We start from the raw sequence: 19,583 nt of genomic DNA, 5'->3' as shown, positions 1-19,583 counted from the left end.
TTCAGCTTGCATTTTAAGGACTGCTTCCCTCCCCACCCCACCCCCCCGCCACCACCTCTATTAATTTGAGGAAACTTTACACCTTATTTCGTATTGTCCACTGGGAACACTGAGATTTTTTTTTAAACCTTAAAATACCTTTTAGCAGCTTGATTTTTTTCTACTTCATTTGCAATCCGTCAAAGTCGACTTCGCTACTTCCCGAAATCAAAACTGAGGTACAGTATTCTCATTCTGGTCATGAGAAAGAAAGAAGTCGATGTCCAAGGGTCGGGAAGGTGGTACAGGACGACAGCGTGGGCCGGGCCTGAGAATGGCCCGGAAGCTGGGAAACCGCTTGTCCTCCAGTGTAGGGCTCTCAGGGCTCCCCCGCCGCCCCGTAGGATCAGCAGAGAAGCACAGAGGGCGGTGGCCTGGACACGCCTTTCCACCCAGCCCCACCCTCCATCACCTGGGACTGTGTCCGAATACTGCAGATGTTCTGGAACATTTTTTCTCATAAGTTGTTCGGGGTTTGTTGCTATCTGAGCTCGAATGGATGTGTCTGGCAAATTAAGAAACATTTCTTTGGCTTGGATATTAGAACTGCGTTTGTACATCAATCTTTCCACATCCTATCGAATGTCTGGGATTCTTCGTTTTAATAAATCTTCCTTCTCCGGAGATGGAAACGGTAGGAGGATAGGAGGCTTTCATCCAGTCTTCAAGGACACCAAGGTCCTGGCCTTGCAGGGGGACTCTTGGCCATTTTCTTTTCCTACAGAGCAGCAAAGTTCCATGTAGAAAAGCATCCATTCCAACGTTGCATCTCCCCATCCAACTGGTACTACTAAGCACAGCTTTAGGGGGGAGACTGTCAAAGAGGCACAGCTTCGCAGAGCAGCAGACTCTGGGCCTAGGCATACAGCCCTCTTCTGTTGACGACTCCATTTGTGTCTATTGAAAGTGAGGCTTCCACTACCTCGAGTCTTAGAAATGCGAACTGACTGCCCTGCAGTCCAAGGCCCTAACTGACTCAGATTCCGGGATAGATTCAGGGATTGCTTCCGTTTCACACTTTCCATCCCCTCAGCCACATCCTAGCATCTGTCTCTGCTCCCTCCGAGCCCAGAGCGTGGCTGTGCCCAGGCTCTTCTAGAGGCCACCAGGGGCTCCCGGAGAGTTCTGCCTTTCCCGCCCCTCACACTGCTTAGTCAGTCGCGATTGACAAAAACACAGCAAGGGGGAAGAAAGATCCGTGCCCACCTCCGTATTGGAACCAAAGGTTCCAAACTCCAGGCCTCCTTTATCCCCAGAATCCACGGTGCAATTGATCGCAGTGCCCACGAGCACACGCCTAAGGGGCTTTCCAGATCCTTTCGCTGAGGAACACACACACACACACCACGCACACAGATGTCGTTTCTTATTCGACCCCAAGCGCCCACTTTCCCGGCCCACCGGAGTGGGGCGGCCTCACCCCGTGGACCTACACGCTCCAGCTGGTGGTACCAAGCTGCAGATGCCCCCCCCCCCACAGTGGCCGGAGGCCACAGGCGGAGCTAGTAGCAGGGACTGCCCCAGCAGTTTCTGGGAGCGCCAAGGTTTGGAGGTTACGGGGTAGCCCCAACAGGAGGAATCTCTCTGGGGTTCTTGGGAACCTTTCCAGTCTCTCCCTGTCCCCTCAGCTCCTTTTCCTCCCCTCCCCTTCTCGAGTTGCTCTTGTCCGAATGCCAGGGTTGGATTTTTTGGTTTTGTTCTCGCCCCCACCAACCCCAACTCAGATCCAGGTCTAAGACGTTAGAGAATTGTGCAAAGCAAATTCTTTCAGTATCTGTTTATTTAAACGAGAGGACCAAAACAAGCAAGCAAACAAAAAAAAAACAGACCCATCCCACAACCGTGTCAGAGGCAAACCCTTCACCAGATATGGACAACCCATTGAAACCACACCAGAACGTCCCAATAAACAAAATGAACACAATGTCAGGGATTAGGAAAAGAAATCTAACGCAAACCAGTTCAGACAGTGCACACTGACACGCAGCCCCCCCCCCTCTTTCCCACCAACACCCCCCACCATGCGCGTGGAACCTGCCCTCCAACCTCATCTCTATTCTGCAAACAGTTCCATAGGACTTTTTTTGCTCACATTTCCCAAAACTTGGGAGTTGCTATGAAGAAAAGAGAAGGTTTCCATTCCTCTCTCCAAACCCAGAGGAATCTCGACAACAGCCGGGCCCCCTTTCCTTCCGGTCCGCGGTTCCTTAGGTGTGACTTGGTTGGGGAAATTGAAGGGGAGGGGGAGTAAAGTTAAAAAAAAAAAATCAGGAAGGAGCGAGCTGGAGCAGTGAGTGTGTCAATCAGAGGGTTTTGTGCCTTGGGGCTCCTAGCGGTTCTGAGCAGAGGTGTCCCAGGGCGGCCCCACAATGAATATGAATAGGAATCCTTGCTAAATGGGACAGCAAAGCGCACCGCCCTGAATGATGGCACGTCATCCTAACCAGCCCAGGATAGATAGGAGGGTTCCTTTTGTCTCTTTTCTCCGGCGCGGCTCTATAAAAGCCCCTCTTTTTCAGCGTGAGGTTAGTCCAAGCACACACCAACCCGCTGTCCAAGAAACAGCCGAACCGAGAGAAGGGAGTGGGGAGGGAGAAAGGCGGGGTGGGGGGGGGAAAGCAGCGCCTCAGCTTTTCTTCTCACATCTTGCCGCTGAGAAGTGGGTCGCTGGGCGGTGCAGATTTTTCTAAATTCAAGATTTTCTTTAATTTTCCACCTAAATCCTCCCCACGGTAAGGCCGCATCCCCCGTAATAAAATGAATTCTGATTCGAGCTCTGTCTCCAGCAGAGCTTCATCGCCGGACATGGATGAGATGTATCTGAGGGAACACCACCACCGCCGCCACCACCACCAGGAGAGCCGTCTCAACTCGGTCTCTTCCACGCAGGGCGACATGGTGCAAAAGATGCCTGGGGAAAGCCTCTCGCGGGCCGGCGCCAAGGCCACGGGCGAGAGCAGCAAGTACAAAATCAAGAAGCAGCTGTCGGAGCAGGACCTACAGCAGTTAAGGCTGAAGATCAACGGCCGCGAGCGCAAGAGGATGCACGACCTAAACCTAGCCATGGACGGGCTGCGCGAGGTCATGCCCTACGCGCACGGGCCCTCGGTGCGCAAGCTCTCCAAGATCGCCACTCTCCTGCTGGCCAGAAACTACATCCTCATGCTCACCAGCTCCCTGGAGGAGATGAAGAGGTTGGTTGGCGAGATCTACGGGGGCCACCACTCTGCCTTCCACTGCGGGACCGTGGGACACTCCGCAGGCCACCCAGCACACGCCGCCAACGCCGTGCACGCTGTGCACCCCATCCTGGGCGGCGCGCTCTCATCCGGCAACGCTTCGTCCCCGCTGTCCGCCGCCTCGCTGCCGGCCATCGGCACTATTCGACCTCCCCACTCGCTGCTCAAGGCGCCCTCCACACCGCCCGCGCTGCAGCTGGGCAGCGGCTTCCAGCACTGGGCCGGGCTGCCCTGCCCCTGCACCATCTGCCAGATGCCGCCGCCGCCCCACCTTTCGGCTCTCTCCACCGCCAACATGGCTCGGCTGTCGGCCGAGTCCAAGGACTTGCTCAAGTGAGCGGCGGACCGACCGGCTGCCGAGGCTGAGGGGAGAGAGGCGGGAGGGACCGCGGTGCTGGGCCAGGAGGAAGAGGGGGGCTGAGCACTCGGCTGGCGGGAGGGTGAGCGTGGGGTCCTGAAGCCTCCCACGCCGTGTGAGAGATCTCAGACCCCACTAGACCCCCAGAGGGAAAGGACCAAAACCAAACTGCAATTTCTAGGTGGTAACGAAGGGGGACTGGAATCAGACGTCGTGTGTTTTGCATGCATGCTTCTTTTCCCCATGCCGCGCCAGTATTTCTCACTTACATATGCTCTTGTCAAAACTGCATTTGTTGTATAAAGACGGGATCGGTGTGGTTAAAAACTTGCGAAGGGACTTTAGAGTTGGTTTTCTCTGGCTCTGCGTTCTCCCCTTGGAAAAGACAACATCCCTTTTTTGCAAAACAAATGTAAATATTTCCTTGAGATGGATGCAATTACGACTGTCGCTGTCCTCTCCACAGTTGTTTTACTAGAGACAATGAGTGAGAGAGAGAGAGAGAGAGCGCGCGAGAGAGATTGATCAAGACCCAAGTTTTGAATCTCAACTCCGGTCCAGGGCATGACATCTCTTATGTGGGTTTTCCTTAAGACGCAGTGTAGGTCAAAAGAATGCATGCACGCTTCTAAATGAATCTTATCTAAACATGTTGTGCAGGCCACGAGGCCATTTTCCTTGTAACAAGGATTTATTAGCGAATTCTCCCAAGTATCCATATATCTGTCTGTGGTTGTTTGAAATGAAAAGAGGGGGGCAGAGTGCAAAGACCCAAACTCACGCACAGGCGCTTCTTCCCCCCAGCCCCATCCCCTTAGAACTCCATTCCCAAACTCCATTCCTAGGCTGTCCTAGGGGCCAGCTATCACCAGAGCCTGGGCTCCCTCTACTAGCTTGCCCCATCCCCCACTTGCTCAGTGATTCTGCATGCGGGGTCAGCTCTCTCTATCATCAGCTTTGAAAAGTTATCGTGGTTTGGGGAGGGGTGCCGTTTTTATTTTCCTGAACATTTGCTTGAAATATTTTGTTAGGGCCTCAAAGACAATACCTGTCTTTATTTTTTATATATTCTTGATAACTATGATATATTTATTAAAAACCAGTGTTTCTGGATGAGATTTCAAATAAAAAAGAAACTTTAAATCCTGGCTTTGCTTTTGCCTAAAATTTTTGAAGATGGGGGTAGTGGGTAAAAAATGCCTGGACCCGGTAAGGTGTATCTGGCAGTGAGTGAGAGACTTGGATGGGTGGGCAGATACAAAGAGTTTTCTCTGGTCATTCACAGGTAAAAAGGTCAGATAAATTGGTGTTAATTATTACAACCAGATGTCTTTCAAATGGGGGCATTGTCCACATTGGTAGTCTTGTGATATTTGAGCTCCTTATTTCTCAGGAGTAATCAGACACTCATAAACTCAGCAACTGAGATTTTAAAAAAGTAATCTGAAAACCCAAAGTGACAGGAAATGAGAGGCTGTGTGTGTTGACAACAGACAGGAATGAAGCAGTAAGTTAACTTCTTTTTACTACAAATTGACCAAGTGGCCTTTAAAAAAATAAACAGGTTAAAATCCAGTATATGTTTTTAAAGTCAACAAAGAGGGTCCTAGAAAATAATCGAATAATACCCACTTTTCTGCCTGCCCCAGTTGGCTGTGTGACCCACACAGAAAGGAAGGCCACTGTGCTTTGTAAGGCGAGCTCCGACGAGGCCAACCACCTCTTAAGTCCCAGCATCTCAAAGATTTACAGCAGGAATTCTCCCTTCTTTCTTATGTTAGATTGCAAGTCTGATTAGTTGAATATACTGGGCAGCTGCTATGTAAATGATGGCTAAGACAGGGGTCATTTTAATCAATTACTTTTCTCTCTTCATCTCTCACTCCCAGTCCCCTGATAGTGCCATATAGTTTGTAGGAGCAAAAGTGATCCAACAAGAAGGTTTTGTTTATTCGTTTACACAGGACAAAAAAAAAAAAATCGCAATCTAGTGACGATAGTAATACTAATGGCACATGCCTGTATTTCTCACTAAGGAAAATGGAAATCTGATTGAAATATACCACCCTGAAATTGACCTCTGAATTAGATGTAACATCACCATGAGTTTGTTGAGGCTTAAACTCCTCTTCACAGTGAGGAAGCTAGTGGTTTCCACTGCAGACCAATAGAGCTGTCTCTTTCCAGGATCCAGCATGGATAGCGGGGCATCTAGGAATTATCTGCCCTTTCCTCCCTGGGCTCCCCACCACTTGCCCTTGGGAGGGCATCTCAGTGGGTCCTGGTTCTATTTAACTCATCTACCTCCATCTCCCCTGTCCCCGCAAACTCCCCTACAGCCAGGAAGAAAAACCAAAGTGAGGGTCTACAGTGGAGGGTGCTTATTTCCCGGGGTCTTCGGCAGACAAATGGGGGAATAATCGTCTGTTTCCCAAGGGTGATTCATTTCTCTGAGTGAGGAAAGAGCTGTTGAGGATTTATTTGAAACCAACACAGGCCAGCCCTCCAGCCTTTCCCGGTGAGTTTATTATTTAAGAAGGGGAGGGGAGGGAGAAGTTTCATCAATCAGGGAAAGGACTTTCCCCTGAACTACTTGCAACTTTGGATCATCTTTCCAAAAGCCTGGTCTTGGGGAAAAACTGGAACTCTGACCACAGGATTAATGGTGGGCTTCACCCCTTCTCTAGAGCTGAAGCTTAAATTGGGTGCTGGAAAGGAGTAAAACCACACTCCTTACAACAGGGGAGAGGTGAATTTTGAGGTTGTGCTGCTGTGATGAATCCCTTTAGATACAATCAGTGGTCAAATTAAAGAGCTCTAAGGTCAATTTTCCTGGGAAAATACACTAAAAGGAACCACTGGGCCAGGAAATTCTACCCTGAATTATCCAACTAAAGCAGAAAAGAGACATTGCTTCAAACATTGGGGAGTTCCCCAGGCAAACTTAACTCTTCTCAGGGTTACAAAAACTCCATTGGGCTAGGGAGACTGGGAGAAAGGATTCCTTTAAGAACAGGACAGGAACTCAAGGAGAAAAATTATTTGGAACCCAGTTGCTTGGATTTTCTTGATCTATTGGGAGGAAACATTAGCCACTGGCCTCCGGAGAAGTTTCTTGTCCCCCGTGAGGGCTGGTCCTTTTGGGGATGTGACTTTGCGAACACTTGCAATTCCCATTAAGTACTCTGAATTACTGACACCCCTAAGAAAAGTGTATGACCCCTAAGATGAGGATGGTTCTTGGCCGAAATTGTTTCTTTGTAAATTTGCCACTTTCTAGAAAGTTCTCAAGTTTAAGACAGTTTTTAACTCAATCTAGAAAAACGACTAGGTTTCCCCCATTCCAGAATAAACGTTGCTTTACATTTAAAAGAACAGCAAAATCCTCGTGGGCGGAGATATCTTGAGAAGGCTTGTCCTAGAAGCCTCCAGGCGGTTTAAGCAGGTGACTGAACTTTAAGGGTGGGAGAAGGTCGCACTTAGAATGGGAACGTAGGCCGGCTTTGGCTGCCTACGCTAGAAATTTGTTTCGGAGGAACTCCTCTCGCAAATAGGTTCTGGAACCCAAGGTTACTAGTTACTATCTAGAAAAAGGACTGGGAGAGGTGGCCTGAGGAGGCCCACGACGTCCAAGGTTTCCTTACTGGAGAAGGACTTGTGTCTCTGCAAACTTTTTTCCCCCCCTCAAGCAGCTAGGTCAAGCGAAATTTCGTCGCCTCCACTGATACCCTTACCAGTAACTGCAAAAGCCCGGATTCTCTGAGCATTTCACTCAGGCCAGAAGATTTAACTGCCCTTTCTAGGTCCCGCCTGGGGACTTCGGGCCCCACTCTCCTCCATGCGCTGAGCGTCGTAACTGTGGGCTCCCAACCCTCCGCGCCCGGGCGGGTACACTTATAGCTCTCCCCGCCGCTCGCTCCCGCCTCTCTGTTGCCCTGGGGCGCTAGGGACAGGCGTCGGGGCTCGGGGACCGAGAAGCCTCGGCGACCCCGCAGGCGCCTGGCGGAAGCTCAGCTTCACCCCTTTGGACTCCTGCTGGAACCCACGAGGCTGCAGGAGTTAGTCCGTGGCTCCAGGCGTCCCAGTCCCGGTACCTCTCCCCCGGGACCCTCCTCGTCCCAAGTCCCGTGGCCACCCCACGCCCGCGGCTCCTGGCCGGAGCAGGAAAGGGGACTAGTGAGGAGGAGACGTCGGGGCTCGGGGCCCACCGAGGCAGCTCGGGATGTGCGCGGCTCCGGGAGAGTGCCGACCCCCGCCCCGGCTTAGGAAGCGCCGCTGGAGGAGAAGGCTCGGCCGAAGGGCTCTGGAAGTGTCCTCAGAGAGAAATGGGCCAAAGGGGGGACCTTGGTGGAACCGGACGCACCCTCATCTTCCGCCTGCCTGTCGGCCAACTCGCAGAAGAATAAGTGTCCGCCTCTCCACCTCGCAGTTTCTGAGCCTCTCGGGTACCCATTTCGCTTACAAGTAGCCCGGAGGAGCCCAAACCCGAAGGTTCAGGTCTGCCGGACCACTTTTTAGTTGAGTGTCCGTTTTCAGTGAACCCTTTCCTGGGACGCCGAGGTCTCGCGGGCTGCTATGGGGCCGGAGAGAGTGGGTGGGCGGGACGCGGCGGGGAAGCTAACCAGAGCCCCGCGAGCCTCGGAACCCGCTCAGCGCCAGAAGTCCGCTGTGCGGCCCACCCGCTGGGAGCGTGGCCCCTCCCTCAGCGCTCCAGCACCTGCCGGCCGGGAGTCTGGAGCCCCGCCAGCCTCAGGGTCCAGCGCTGCAGAGACTGGCCCCGAACTTTGCCTCCGTTCTGGGGCCTAACGCGGAGGGGGTTGGCGCCGAGACTCCAGCTTCGCGCGAGCTGGGGATCCACACGTTGGAGCTGCGTCTCGTGGGAAGTGACAGTCTCTGGGCTCTGCCATCTGCCCGCCAGGCCAAGAGAGGCGGGGGCGCAGGTAACAAAACAAAGATAAACCGGGTAGGGACAACACGGAGCAAGGCTCAGCCCCAACTGCGCCAACACTTCGCAAGAGTCTTGAAATACCTAAGCATTTATGGAAACCCGGAGAGAGAAAAACCAGTAACATTAGCAACAAACAAATCCAAACTCGGACGGAGAGCTGCAGGCACGCTTTCCTCTCTGTTCCCTGCACCCCTAAGCCCAGCCCCGCGCCAACCGTTTGGAAAGTTTGCTAAGGAGATAGGGTCCAGGTCTGCCCGGACTGCCCCCGCTGCTGCGCTTTCACCAGCCACTTTTCCTCGCTGGGGACCTCACAGAGCAGCGGCCGACCCGCTCTCCGCCGCAGCCCCGGACCACAACCACTGGCACAGAGCTCCTGCTTCTGATCCAAGCTCCCGCCCTGGCCCCGGTTCCTGCCCTCGCTCGGGAAAGAAAGTTCCACAGGGCCCGAGATGGGTCCTGGGGAGCTGGCTGCTGGGCTAAAACTCCAACGAAGCGGGGGAGGGTGAAGAGGGAGGCAGAGACCTGGACGCTCAAAGCTCGGGCCTGGATGCTGTTGCGGTGTCCTGGGATTCTGGTGGTGGCAAAGTGGTTGAGTCACTCGTGACCCATGAGGACAAGGAGGGGAAGGGGTCTGTGTCTGTGGGAAGTCACTTGGGGTAGCTGCTCTCGAAAGTTTTGGGGTTCCGTTCGGCCCTGACGTGATCCGGGCCGTCTTTCCCTTGTGGTCCGCTACCGACAGCTCGGAGAGTGCACGAGCAGAGGGGTCTGATCTGATCTGGGGCGCCACAATTTACGTGCAAGATACAGCCTCTCCAGCACTCTTCATCTCCCTTGGGCGTGGAAAACTCCAGAACTCGGGCTGTGCATACCGCAGAGCTGCCGTGCAGAGGAAGCATTCCTGCCCACTGGCAGAATTCTCTGCGTGCGAGGAAATAGAAGTTGGAGCAAACACATTACAGGGAGACTTTCTATTCCTCTCGGGTATTCAACTGCCCCTCCACCCCACCCCACTTGTCTGCTCCGGGAAAGGACCAGGAAATTCACATCAGCCTTTGAATCCAAATGTAAACAGTTGGCACTCCAGCGCACCCCAGCAATGCGAGCCTCTACCACCCCTTCCTTAAATCCTATCCTTTAGAGTTTTCTCCGCTTCAGGACTGAACACTTTCTGGGTGCTTTCGATGCGACGGACACTGTCAGGGGCACCGGAGAAAAATGTTAAGCACAACAGCGAGAAGTACCCCCATTCAAATGCATAAGAAATGCCCCCCACCCCCGCCCCTTCAAGGCCCTCTGAGCCGAGGGGGAAACACAGGTCACCTAAGTCCGGTGGTAAAAACTCCTCCGGTCTCACAAAACACAAATGCTGCGAACAACGTCCTCCTAGAGGCTTTTTCAGATGATAGAATACTTGCTGCCCATTCCCTCTCCCAGATAGAAAGGACAGGAGCAGATGCCTTTGATTAATATGGAAATAAAAAGAAGCAATGGAGGCAATACTTATTTTCATCGCGGTTGTTTAGAGATTTATTGACACCGAGATAAACTTCAGTCTGGGGCATCTCCGTAATTCATGTCTCCATTAGTTATTACCAAATGAGCAAATCGTTTTTCTCTTAACTGGTTTTTAAAAGAAAAAGTAAAAGGAGGGGGGGGAAGGTTGGGAGAAATCTTTTTTTAATGGGATTAGAGTCATTATCTTCCTGTCTCTGTGGGTCCCCAAGCTCCAGAAGCTTGCCTCTCGACTCCGGAGTTCACCAGGCTGTGTTCTAAACATAAAACAATCCTGTAATTTCCTTCAAGAACAAAAGTTTTCAAAGAAATGACCTGCACAGTGTCCCCCTCAATAAAGCAGAATTGACTTAATGGTCTGTTAATTACTCCATCCCTGCAGGGGGAGGGAAGCTTCGGAAAGGATTGCTACAAACCCTCTGATGATTGAAGCTGTGCTCTGTCCCCAAGTGTACAGCTGGGGCTGAGCCATTGAAAACCCAGACAAAACAAAATCCCTGATAAATAATCCTACCTAGAACACAAAGATTCAGCCTACAATTGTTGCATTTTTGCTGGATCCTCAGAGAAGACCGGAGGGAGCTCTTGGGGGCTTCCGGTAATCTTTAAAGCTTGAGGCCAGCGGTTCCTGGACAAAAGTTAAAAAAAGAGCTTGTATGACTTTCCTGTCCCCTTATCCTCCCACGTCTCACTTCTTTCTCTTTTTTGAGACTCTGACTATACTTCTTTTGTCTAACCTTTTTTTTTTTTGCACAAATTACAGTTTATTTCACCATTTAATACATTTCGGTTTGGTCATCTTTTCCCGTGGTTTCTCTGTTAATCATTTAAACCTGAGAAGACAAATTTGAATGTCATAGTAAATAAGAACAAAGTAGAGAATCAAAATATTTAGGAGGTAGATTTGGGTTGTTGTTCTCCATGACTTTTCACATCTGTAAGGTGAAAATGTTAGTCATTCAAGTACGTATGTTTCTAAAATCAAAAAAGTTGCAAAACTCTACTTGAGCCCAAGCAAAACTGAACAATCATCCAGTTAATTTGGCATCAGAGATAGTTAAGGTGAAAATTCGATTTTTAACATGCCTCTTTAAAGAAGTAAATACACATAAACATTTGCTATACCAATTGAGAAAGTACTGGTTTCAATTTGATGTACATTTGGCATTTATGGATCCATTCAAATAAAACACTGCCGAAAAATGAAATGTGGCTGTTCTAAAGATGGATTGTGAAAGTGATCGAGATGTGGATATGATCTGTTTTGAAAATGAGTTCTTTGTCTGAACTAGGCAATAATACAAAGAGTCTGTCAGGCCATAGGATTTGCCATCTGAACTGTCACTTCTTAAGGAAGTGACCCTTAAGGATCATTTGTTGATGGAAGCCAACCTCTGCCTTCCTTGGCACAGTTGACTGGACCCCATGTGGTATGTGAGCTATTCAGTAGAAGGCAGGGGCATGAGGAAGGTTAGCTCAAAGGGGACTGGCATTCACTATATGCCCATAATTATGTTTCATAAAGAATTGTGGTGAACACACACTTTCCTGTCATTGGGAAAGTGGTAAATCTAGGGATTTGAGAAAAGACTAATCATTTCAACTCAGCCTGACTTCAGTCAATGTGGAACTTTTGTTTTGGTTGTCCATGAGGCTGGCTGTTCATCCCAGTTATGTCAGAAACGGGAGCCAAATACAGGGTGACAGACAGTGACCTCTGTAGCCCAAATAGGGTTTTTCCTTTCAATAAAACCTATACAAAAGGCCATCTTTGCATGTCTACTCATCAATGTTCTCTGATCCTGACTTCCCCAGAGTACTGGGTAAGTAACAGACAAACCGGAAAACAAGAAGTCATTTCCTCTTGCTAAATTATACTGGGGAGTACTAGAAGTAGAGGAGGCACTTTGTTTCTAATTGTTACTAGAATTATATTATGAATAAATTAGACTCCAAGATTGAATAAAGGACAGGTTAGAGATTATATTGCCTGACCATGTAATGAAGAGATGGTTAATTTCTCTTTTTCTCCTTTGCAGAGATTAATGTGCTTGGGGATTAATGCTCCTTTCCAAAGGACATTTTGATTTGCAATTTTTTTTTTTTATATCTTAGCACCTGATTTCCTAGCATTTCCTTAACCTGTGGAGAACACAGTTTTCAAGGATCTTAACTGAGACATTTGCTGTCTTCAGGACCACAGAGTTCACTGACTTATGAGAAGGAACTTTCATCATTATTGGTGTGGACAAGTTTTTAAATATAGAACATGAAGAAGCATGCCCTGTATTTTTCATAGTAAACATAAGGTCTCAATCCAAAGAATTTACAAAAGAACTGTAATTTGAAGGAATACACTAATGGTAAAAACTGTTTGGAGCATGTTAAAAATGAAAAGAACTAAATTTTTTTTTTTTTTTTAAACAGCAGTTTTACTTAAACTTCAGTCACAAATCCTAACTTGTCCTGAACTGGCTGATGCTAACTGAACTGAAGAGTAACCAGAGAGGCAGGAGAGAGAGGAGGATAGGAGAGCGCTCTCCTCCAATTTTGTTCCCCTGAGCTCTCCCTGTATAAACCCTAAACCTTATCTAATGGGACAGTGAGGGGTGAGGTGCTTTTCTCATCGTTATTTCCTTGACCACTCTTTTTTTTTTCTATAATTAACTTCCTTTGAAATTTTATGTGAGGTTTACTTATCTAAAATAACGTACTATGGTGGTATAAAAGGACGTTTCAGAGTTTGTGGAAACTAGAATTGATTCAATGAAACATTCAATGTTTTTCTACACCTTAACCTTGAAAGAAAAAAGTCATAAATGAGAGATGGGATGTACAGTCAGCCAAGCAGGGATGAAATGGATTTCTTCTTGGGGCACGCAAGGCAGGGAGACCAGCTTTTAAAAATGGAAGACATTTCTGCTGGTGATACGGTATCAAGAGTGACTCGTATTACTTTGACCCTCACACATAATAGGCTTTAGGTCATTAAGACACTATTCTAGAAAAAGGAACCTGTTTGCTCCTTTCCAAGAGAGGAAAGATTCCTGTGTAATTTTTTTCTTCCTCCTCTGTCTTCCTCTTCAATTGTCCTCTCTTCCTCATTTCCTCTGTCTTACTTCTTGATGATCTCATCATCTTACAGCTTCCTTCTTCCTCCCTGCTCCAGTCTCTACTTTATTCTCCAACCCAATTCATCACTCCACTCTCTTTGTCCCCTTTTACTTGCCACTCCATTGCTTTAGGGGAGCATGAGGTTTGTGTTCCCTTAGGCTTCTCCTTCTGTCCTTGTGCACACAATCTGCCTACTCCATCAGCAAGTTGTGGCTTCTAGGAAGCACCAAATCTCTTGTAATACCTTTGCTCTCAGCCTGTATTATGTTACAGAAAAATGAGCTCCAGGGAAGGTTGTTCCAGAACCCAAGGTTTTCAATCCATGTTAACTTTCAAAAGCAGCATTATCATGAACATGCCTCTCTAGGTGACAGGGGTTTTGTGGTAGATGTCGTATACGTTTTCCAAGTTTGTGTCAATGTTAAGGAAATACTTATATTAACAATTAACAGCAAACACAAAGTTACTAATATGTGCCAGTCGTATTTATAAATAATCAACACTAATTAACTCATTTAATTCCCCTGCAAGCCTATGAAGGTGATATGATTTCTATACCCACATTTGCAGATGTAGAGCCTTAGGCACAGGAAGTAACTCTCCTAGGGTCACACAGCTGGTATGATCTAGATCACTGGTGTCCCCTGGCCAGCAGCACTAGATCCCAGGGCAGGCAACATCACCATCACCTGGGAACTTGTTAGAAACCCAAATTCTGAGGTTTTTCCCTTCCTTGCAAACTGGTAAGATAGACTATCACAGTTTCATGGATACTGGCAGAAAACAAAAGATGCCTGGGTCAGAAACAAAGGATTTTATTTCTCAGTGTCTAGCAAGTATCATGAATATCACGTTCACGTTGGTTCCCCAGTTGCTGATTCCCATGAGAACAATGCAGATGCAGGCGCTGCCCGTGTAGTGGATTGTGTTACATCTGAGGAAACTTGAGCTTAGAAATCCCTGATTTTCTATAATGGGCTGCTAGCAAACCTGCCCAGCTTTTGTCCTGGGGTGTGTTATTATGGGGATAATTCTGGGCAGCAAACAAACCTGCTCTCTGCTCTGGAGAGAGATACTATCTTTGTCTTCTAAGGATGTTCTCTACACAAACACTCTTGACTAGACAGTCTAGAACACAGTGGGTCAGCGTGTAGGATCACAAGATGTGCAGAAATGCAAAAGACTTGTGGAGATTGTTAACCAACAGAGAGCTGAGATGAGTACATTCTTCAGCAATTAGCACACTACTGTCATTGTTAGAGATATGGCTGCTGTCCTTTCCTCTCCTTCATACAGACATGACTGCATCTTGAATGTGTATCAAATGTAGGAGTCTTTGTAAAATAAGCAGTGTTTCTTTTGTGTGTACCCATTTTTAATTTGCATATGGATTGTATTGTAGCTCTTCTTCTGTCTCTTCTCTTCTCACTTAGCTTTATGTTTTAAGATCTGTCCATCTTGCTTCCCACTTTTGAAATTGAGATATGTTTGACATACAACATCATGCATAAGTTTAAGAGGTACAACTTATTGGTTCAATATAGCTACAAGGCAATATGGTTGCCTTTGTAGCATTAGCTAACACCTCAATTGCTTCACCTAATTATAATTTCTTCTAATGTTGGAAACAATTAAGATCAGTCACTTAGCAAATTTAAGGTTCATAATATAGTTTTGTTGTCTGTAATCATTATACTATGTTTTAAGTCTCTAGGACTTATTTATCTAGTAGTTGCAAGTATGTACTGTTTCTTGCTTTTGGCTTCTGCTAAATATTCCATACTGGGTCTATGGCATATATCACATATACTGCAATAGACATTATATATCTATATCAATATCTATATATCTATATATATCCTCCTGTATCTGTTCAAGAATTTCTCATATATATATATATGAGGATATATATATATATATATAGAGAGAGAGAGATAGATATGCATATATTACATATCTATATCTATATCTATATATGCATATATTATGTATCTATTCCCAAGATATATAACCAATATCCTTTACTCATTTTTCTATCAAGAAAAGTGTATTTTGTTTTTCAAGAATTTCTTCTATAATTTAGAAAGTTTTAGATATAACAACTATGTTCTCCCAGACTAATACCCTAATTTTATAATTTCTGGTGGTACTCTTCTCCTGTATCAAGTTTCTGTATACTCATGGGTCTGTTTCTGAACCCTCCATTCTATACCATTGGTATATTAGTCTGTTTCCATGCATTACCAGTATATTGTTATTAGTATGACTTAGTATTATTTTTCTTTTTTTAATTTTACTTTTTAAACATTTTATTTATTTATTTATAGCACAAGTGGGGGGAAAGGCAGAGGGAGAAGAAGAAAGAGATTCTCAAGCAGATTCCTTGTGATCTCATGATCCCAAGATTATGACCTGAGCTAAAATCAAGAGTTGGATGCTCGACCAACTGAGCCACCCAGTGCCTCTTTAAGATTTTATTTTTAAGTAAACTCTCCATGCAATGTGGGGGCTCAAACTCACAACCCTGAGACCAAGAGCCAGCCAGGTACCCCATATATATTGATACATAATAAAGCAAATCCAGAGATAATAGATTTATAATAGGATAGTCTTATTTTATTCCCAACTGAATACATTCTGAGTGAACTGGAATGAAGATATTTTTAAAAATTCCATGCTAATATTAGTACAAGATTTTTATCACCTGTTTCTTTAAGTGGTAGGGTAGGGTTGTATAAGCAGGCCTCTTGGAATTATTATAATAATCTTATTTTTTTACTCTGTTTTCTCAGTCTTTTTTTTTTTTTAAAGATTTTATTTATTTATTTGACAGAGAGAGATCACAAGTAGACAGAGAGGCAGGCAGAGAGAGAGAGAGAGAGGGAAGCAGGCTCCCCGCCGAGCAGAGAGCCCGACGCGGGACTCGATCCCAGGACCCTGAGATCATGACCTGAGCCGAAGGCAGCGGCCTAACCCACTGAGCCACCCAGGCGCCCCTGTTTTCTCAGTCTTAAAGTTAATAGTCATGGGCAGGAATTCTCAAGCTTCCTGATCCCTTATTTGAGAGAGTTCAGTGCTATATTAGTCTGAGCTCAGAGAAGCAAGTTTCCCCTTATTTATAGAGGTGCAGAGATAATGTTAATTACCATATTCTACTATATTTAATAATCCTACATTATTATATACCAACTGTACAGTGTCTTATACAGTAAGGAGTAAATTTTTTCTCAAAAAAAGAACTTCCTGCTCATTCTGAAAGAACATTTTGCAGATGGATTCAAATCGACATGGAATCCTTTCAAAGCCCTGAAAACTCATTCCCGTTTTAGTCACCCATTACCTAGTCTATTCTTGTTCACTCTTCACTTTGCAGCTTACTCTTGCTTTCCTCGGGAGACTGGGCCGGTGGTAGTTCCCCCTCCCATGGGTTCCTTCACAACATCTCCTACTCCTTTACAACGTCCCCTCCTGAAGCCATTTGCTTGTCTCACTCTCCCACTGAGATGTGAACCCTATAAGGCAGGACCCAACAGACTATCTAGAACATCATGCATACGTAAAGAACATTTTGCAAATGAATTGAATTAGAAAAGTTATAGATGCAGTCCTGGCTTTGGATGGGCAGTTTCATATGATGGCTTTTAGTTTCCCTTCCAACTGTGAGATGTCAGATCATATGGCACCAAATCACAGTTTGAATCAGATTGTTAAGTTTAGATACATTTATTTCTGATTTAAAAACGGAACTACATTGGAATAGGGGCTCTTACTACATATGGTTCTAGGCACTTTTTGGAGTGGAAACAACTTTATAACTTAATCAGCTAAAATTAAGAGGAAAGAGTCAGCTCAGTACCCCAAATACTCCATTTTCTATGTGTTTTATTAATAGTATTTGCCTTTTAATGAATAACATGCATTGCTGTTCTATTCATTCTTTCAATAATCCTGCAAGATGGCATTAGCAGCTCCTTTCTACAGATGAGGAGAGCAAGGGTTAGGTTAAGTAACTTAGAAAAGGTGCCCAGACAAGAAATGGTACAACTACATTTTGAACACTTGTGCTGTCTTACTTCAAAATTGGTGCTCCTATGGATACCTGGGTGGCTCAGATGCTTATGTGTCTGCCTTCAGCTCAGGTCATGATCCCAGGGTCCTAGGATCAAGTCCCACATTGGGGTCCTTGCTCAGTGGGAAGCCTGCTTCTTCCTCTGCCTGCCACTTCCCCTGCTTGTGTTCATTCTCTCTCTCTCTCTAACAAATAAATAAGTAAAATCTTAAAAAAAAAATTGGTGCTCTGAAAAGCTGTCCTACATCTTCATGAATAATTCCTTTCAATCTGTTTCTTTGGCTTCTACCTCTCCTCCTTCTTTGTGATCATGGTGATGGTAACTTACATAATATTGCTCTTGTCCATCATTTCCAATGGTTTCCATCACCTCCATAATGAAGTCTTGTTTCCAAAGAATCATTAGTAGTCCTGGCTATTTTTTTTTTCCTTAATCCTTCACTCATTCAGTAAACCTTATCCTGCTCTGGATACTGTGCTCGGTTCTGAGGGAACAGTAGGGAATAAGAAGGATGTGGTGCTGGCACACAGAAAGCTTACAGTTTAGTGTGAGAAAACAATTAAGCAAATGGCAAAACAGTGTACTAAATACTCTAATAGAGGACACAACAGCAATTTCCATGGGCATTTCACCCTGCCTGGGGTATGTCAAGCTGAACTGTTAGTCAAGTGTAGAGGTGAGGCAACAGGAAACAGGAGGAAAACATCCAGGATTTGAAAGAGGTTTTGGTGCAGCTGGAGTGCAGAATTCCTCTTTGCGAGTGGGGTTAGAGCAGAGCAAAGCCAGATAGGGTGCTGCACAGGTAAGCAGAGCCAGTTGCCAAGAATCATTTCAATCCGCTCACTCATCTTTTTCCAATTATATTAACTCAGTTTCTACTACACTAGTAAATAGGTTGCACACACAGCATTTGCTACGGGCCATGCACTCTCCTTCATGCTTCACATCTATTAACTCATTTGACCATTGCAGTAACCCTAGGGAAATAAACGCTATTATTATTCTGGGTCCAAGGGTAAGAAAACTAAGTCCCAGAGAGATTGGGTAATTTCCCCAAAGACACATAACTATTAAGTGGCAAGTGTGGAATTCCAACACAGGCAGCCCATCCCAAATGTTCGTGCTCTTAACCACTGCAGTAAACTCCCTTTTGGGATAAAGTGGTGAACAAGGTAGATAAGGCTCCCTAATGCCAATCCACAGAGGTGACAGCAAATAAGCAGGCAAGCAACAAATAAATTAACAAGATAGAAACAAGAGGTAGAAAGGAATCCAAATGCAGAATATTTTGAGTGTGACTTGGTTAATTAAATTTAGCTAGGGAGGGGCACCTGGGTGGTTCAGTCAGTTAAGCGTCTGCCTTTGGCTTAGGTCACAATCTCAGGGTCCTGGGATCAAGCCCCATGTCTCAGGCTCCCTGTTTATGGGGGAGTCTGCTTTTCCCTCTCCCTCAATCTTCCTCCCTGTTTGAGCTCTCTATCTCAAATAAATAAGTAAAAAATCTTTAAAATATGTACATACATACCTATATAAATTTAGCTAGGGAAGTTAGGGAGAGCTTCACTGAAGGGTAACATGTGAGCTATATCCTGAAAGACAAACTGAGGCTAGAGAAGTCCAGGTGCTGGGAACCAGCATCTTTGGTTCAGATGGTAGAGATATGTGATGATTAATTTGATGTGTCAACTTGACTAGGCTACAGTGTTCAGTTGTTTGGTCCAACACTATTCTAGATGTTGTTGTGAAGCTATATTACAGATATGATAAACATTTACATCATTCGACTTTATGTAAAGGAAATCACCCTCTGCGTGATGGGTCCCATCCAATCAGTTGAAGCACTTACAAGGAAAACCTGAGGTTTCTCATAGAAATACTGCCTGTGCTTCCAGACTGCTGGTCTACCCTACAAATTTCAAACTAAGGAGCCTCCACAGTTATTTGAGCCAATTCCTTAAAATAAATCCCTGTCTCTGTCTATAATGATACCTGATGATCATTACAGAAAGACTCAACCTCCCCCCTCAAATGACTTCATTACGGAGGAAGAGAGAGACATGAAACAATGGATTGCATAATTAGAATTAAGAGCAGAGGCTGTCTCTTTATTCTTCTTTAGATCTCCTTAAGCCTAGAATCAGGGTCTTGAGCAATAGAGGTACTGGCAAATATTTACTCTCTGAAGGAATGATATTTGTACTCAGGAGTACAAGATTCTGGTGCCAGTTCCATTCCAGGAAAGTTGTGTGATCTTAGTTCACACACTTAACTCTTCTGAGCCTGTTTTCTTCTCTGCGAGATAA

The 19,583-nt window shown here is 46.0% G+C and overlaps 1 protein-coding gene across 1 annotated transcript; it reads left to right on the top strand.

The window, feature by feature from the left end:
• The first annotated feature begins 2,585 nt into the window (after positions 1-2,585).
• On the top strand, positions 2,586-3,644 carry OLIG3 (oligodendrocyte transcription factor 3). The gene has a single exon (XM_047734117.1). The coding sequence runs from the start codon at positions 2,797-2,799 to the stop codon at positions 3,613-3,615; it is 819 nt and encodes a 272-aa protein (XP_047590073.1). The 5' UTR covers positions 2,586-2,796; the 3' UTR covers positions 3,616-3,644.
• The last annotated feature ends 15,939 nt before the right edge of the window (positions 3,645-19,583 follow it).

Source organism: Lutra lutra, chromosome 6 (genome assembly GCF_902655055.1).
Source record: "Lutra lutra chromosome 6, mLutLut1.2, whole genome shotgun sequence".
NCBI lineage: Eukaryota > Metazoa > Chordata > Mammalia > Carnivora > Mustelidae > Lutra > Lutra lutra.
Note: the sequence above shows the minus strand (reverse complement) of the source record. Positions and strands in the feature narration are given on the sequence as shown.